The 4034-nt window shown below is 44.4% G+C and overlaps 1 protein-coding gene across 2 annotated transcripts in view; it reads left to right on the top strand.

The window, feature by feature from the left end:
• Nucleotides 1-191: 191 nt before the first annotated feature.
• Nucleotides 192-4034, top strand: part of PRKAA1 (protein kinase, AMP-activated, alpha 1 catalytic subunit) — a 32510-nt gene continuing 28667 nt past the window's right edge. The window contains exon 1 of one of the 2 annotated variants that reach the window (XM_005875984.2): nt 192-318. In XM_005875984.2, coding sequence (XP_005876046.1) covers nt 207-318 — 112 coding nt within the window. In that variant the 5' untranslated portion in view covers nt 192-206. Of the gene's footprint in view, nt 319-813; nt 929-4034 lie in introns of those variants that run through there. The other variant, XM_014547520.1, reaches the window with a different exon arrangement.

Genomic DNA, 4034 nt, shown 5'->3' with positions numbered 1-4034 from the left:
GCGCGCGCCCGGGGCAGCCCTCGGCATTGTCCGCATTTCCGTCCTCTCCGGCGGCTGGCGACCTACCTGCTCTGGCCGGTTCCCAAGTGTGAGGTGTGTTCCTGCCCAAGTCAGGGTGCGTTGGGGGTGGCTTACAGAATTGAGACAGACAGACAGACAGACAGGCCATCTGGTCGGAAAGGACGCCCAGGTTTTCGGAGGAGCCAATGAATAATGAACTGGTCCTGCATTTGCGATGCGCGGTTTCTGTTCTGAATGCAGACTCCATGCCTCCAGGGTTCCCGCAGGACCAGGTCCGCAGTCTCTGTGCCAAACCTGGTAGGTCGTGCGGGTGTGGCGTCCAGATCGGACTCGCTAGTTCATTCATGCAGTTCCTTTCCATTCATTTGCACGGGGCCTTTACATTTTAATAAGCAATTTAGTGTGCATCATTAGAAAACATTTTTTAAAATGAAAAGTGTGGACTCTCTTTCCCATGTGTTTCAGCACAGTGTTCTGGAAATAGAAACTTGCTCTCCAGCCCACCAGTTCTGGCACAAGAAATTTAATTGCATACTTTGTGAGGCATAATTTCCTTTTTTTTTTTTTTCATTAAGACATTTGACTGTGTTATGAGGGATGCAGAGGAAAATAGTATGAAACGGATACTAATTCATGCATTGGCTTTGGATAAATAATAGCCTATGACTTGCATATCAAGATTTGACTTGAAAGAAAGGAAAGTTTGTGAAAGTCTGTACAGCGAATGAACTAACCGAGTCTTGCTCTCCCAGAGCTAAATAAACATTTTCTGATTTTATCTAGGGATGGAAGAGGAGAACCCTCCCTTCTCTTGCCCTTTCTGAGTCATAGAACTGGAAAAGTGCTGTGTAGCCCACAGGGAACCAGCTGCCTAAACCTTCTTATGAGAATCAGCAAGGCCAACAATGTAAGAAAGTAAGAAGCAAATGCCAGGCTAGGGTGATAGCAGCCGGTAGGGTGGGTCTGCGTTCGGTCAGTGAGGCGGTTCTGTGCCCTTGAAGTTATCTATTTATTTTGGCTGTGCTGTCTCTCGTTAGCAATTGCAAACTGACTGGAGTTTACAAGTATCGCTCAGAAATGCTCATTAGCGACCCCCAAGTAGTGATGACCATAGTGATGTCCTCACCTCCCCCATGTCCTGCTTGGGATGCTCATCATTCTCCTAATACAGACCTGAGCAGTCAGGTCCCTCTCTCTCTCTCTAATTTGCTAGGAGGCGTTTGGCATGGCAGACAGGAAAGCAAGAGGAAATCTTTCGTTTTCCGGATTTGTTCTGTGATGTGGTTGTGTGCCATGAGCAACAGTGGCTGCTGTTCCTTAACCTTCACTCCTCCCCATGTGCCTCACACTGTCAAAGTCAACAGCATCCAATAAGTCAACAACTTCACCAAATATAGAGAGGCCGCTATTAGCCAAGGGAACGTAGGTTTTATAGGTATGGTTCAGTTTGTTCATAAATACAGTAGTCGATGTTGGTCAGAATCCTCAACCAGTGCATTTTTTTTTTTTTAAATCATCACCAGAGGACATGTTTACTGATTTTATAGGGAGAGGAGGGGAGAGAGAGCGAGAGAAAGAAAAACAAACATTGGAGTGAGAAACATTCATCAGTTGCCTTTCGTAGGGGCCCCAATGGGGACCGAAACCACAACCTAGGTATGTACCCTGACCTGGAATTGAACCCATGACAGTGTTCTAACCAACTGAGCCACCTGGCCAGGGCTCAACCAGTAGATTTTTAAGTTGTTAAACAGTTGGGATGCTTTTTATCCCAAGTCATGGAAACTCCAACTCAACTTAGCCAAGAACATCTTTTCCTGTAGTGCTCTCTCCAGAGGAAGTGCTAGCATACCTGTCACGAATCTCGTTGGCTCATCCAGTCCCTCAGGCCAGGAATGCCTTGTGCCAACTGGCTTAGGCTGTGTTCCTGAGTAGGCACTAGCAGGGGAGATGGAATTACCCTTGGAGGGAGATGGCCACTCTTGGATGTGTGTGTGTGTGTGTGTGTGTGTGTGTGTGTGTGTGTAGGGGTGGGGAGGGGAATCTTATGAAGTGCTTGGATAGTGTGGGGGAGCAGGGAGATATCTACACAGAAGTGGGTATTGGGAGAAAGTGGGATATAGCTGCTCAGTGGGCAGGCAAAGATAGCTACTGTAGAGGTGACGTTGGTAACTTACACTAGCTTTAATTTGGCAAGAATTCTTATGAATAATATTAGCCATATATAGGGTGTCCCCAAAAATGTACACACACTCATTTCTGTAGATTCTTTTAAATTTTGAAAATGAACAGTATGTTAATAAACACTGACTTATAATCATTCAAAGTATATACATTTTTGGGGGACATCTTGTATTTCAGTGGAGACAATTTGGAGTAGATAGAGCTTTTTAAAGTTAGTTAAACACATTGGTAAATTTAACCTAGAAAAGGAACCTAATTTTTCTGATATGCAGAAAAATTTCCAATATCATATTCCATGCTTAGATGAAATTTAATTTTTGGGAAGGAGGGGACTGTAAATTTATAGTGATTATTTTGTTTCCTAATACAAGATAAAAAACTTCATGGTAACATTTTGAGGGGACAATTTAAACAGACAACAGGGTTAATTTGGAAATATGCTTGAATTATCTTTTATTACTTCCAAGGTTTTTCTTTTTTTCCTGGTTGTTAAGGTGTTAGTCTAAGGTGTTAGTCTCCACTCCCTTGCTGGTCCACTCTCCTTCCCTCCCAGGTAGAATAATTATAAAAGCATGAATGAACAAAGAGTTATGTGACTATTGCTTAATTAAACTGGCAGTTTTTGTTAGTTTTCCAAGAGAAGGCTGCCTTTTTAGTGGGCTGGGTGTGTCTTTGGCAAATGAGTTGTTTATACATAGAATCTATTAAGTTTGCAAGTATTTCTACATAAAACTGCAATTTCAGGTTAATAGGTGACGGTTCTCTTTGTGAATGAATCATAGTGGAAGTTATTTAAACACTTCTTTAAGTAAAAAATCTTATGTATGAGCAAGAGCTATATATATTAGCATGGATGAGTCACAAATATGTAAGACTAGGTCACTAAAGCAGAAGTAGGAGGATATGTACACATTTATATAAATTTTAAAATTAAATTCTAGAAATTCATCCTATAGTTGCACTCATGTGTGAAATAATGAGTTATTTATTGCCATATTTTTTTGTAAATGCAAAAGATTGGAAGTAAGTTCTATTAGGACAAAAGTTATGGTTTATCCATACAGTGATATGCCTTGCAAACATGAAAAAAAAAAAAAAAAGCAAGAGACTTTATGCAATTTAGGGAACAATTTTCAAGGTGTAGTTTTAAGAGGAAAAATAAGGGGATAGTAGAACAATGTGTATAATATACCTACCATCTATCTCTCTATATAAAAGCCTAAGCGATTGTCTGACTGGTAGCTATGATACGCAATGACCACCAGGGAGCAGACGCTCAACGCAGGAGCTGCTGAACTGCAGTGACTTGGCAGCTGCAGTTCTCGGGTGACACACCCGGAATCAGAGAGGAGGGAGCCCAATTCTGGGGTGTGTCACCCAGGAACCACCCTTTTGCAATCCAGGACCCCTCAGGGGATGTTGGAGAGCCAGTTTCGGCCCGATCCCTGCAGGCCAGGCCGAGGGACCCCACCGGTGCCTGAATCTGTGCACCGGGCCTCTAGTCCTAATGTATAAAGAGCCAGGGTCCGTCACGACCTAAACGTCTGGATGGACGACTGAACACCAGGCTAGGGTCTCGGCCTGCGCAGTGGAAGTCAGTCCTGGGTCCTGGATGCCTGCGGCGGGAGTCAGTCCTGGGTCCCGGCCGCTCGCAGCGTGGTGGCGGGAGGGAGCTGTGGGAACAGAGTCATGCTGTGATCGGACTGGCCTCTTGGTCCCTCCCCCCAGGCCCACAGATCCCGGGGAACCAGAGCCATGCTGCAATGGGACTGTACCCTACTCGAGGGGTCCCGGATTGTGAGAGCGTGCAGGCTGAGCTGAGAGAACAC

The sequence above is a fragment of the Myotis brandtii genome, unplaced genomic scaffold, assembly GCF_000412655.1.
Source record: "Myotis brandtii unplaced genomic scaffold, ASM41265v1 scaffold478, whole genome shotgun sequence".
NCBI classification, from domain to species: Eukaryota; Metazoa; Chordata; class Mammalia; order Chiroptera; family Vespertilionidae; genus Myotis; species Myotis brandtii.
This window is presented reverse-complemented; position numbering and strand designations above follow the sequence as displayed.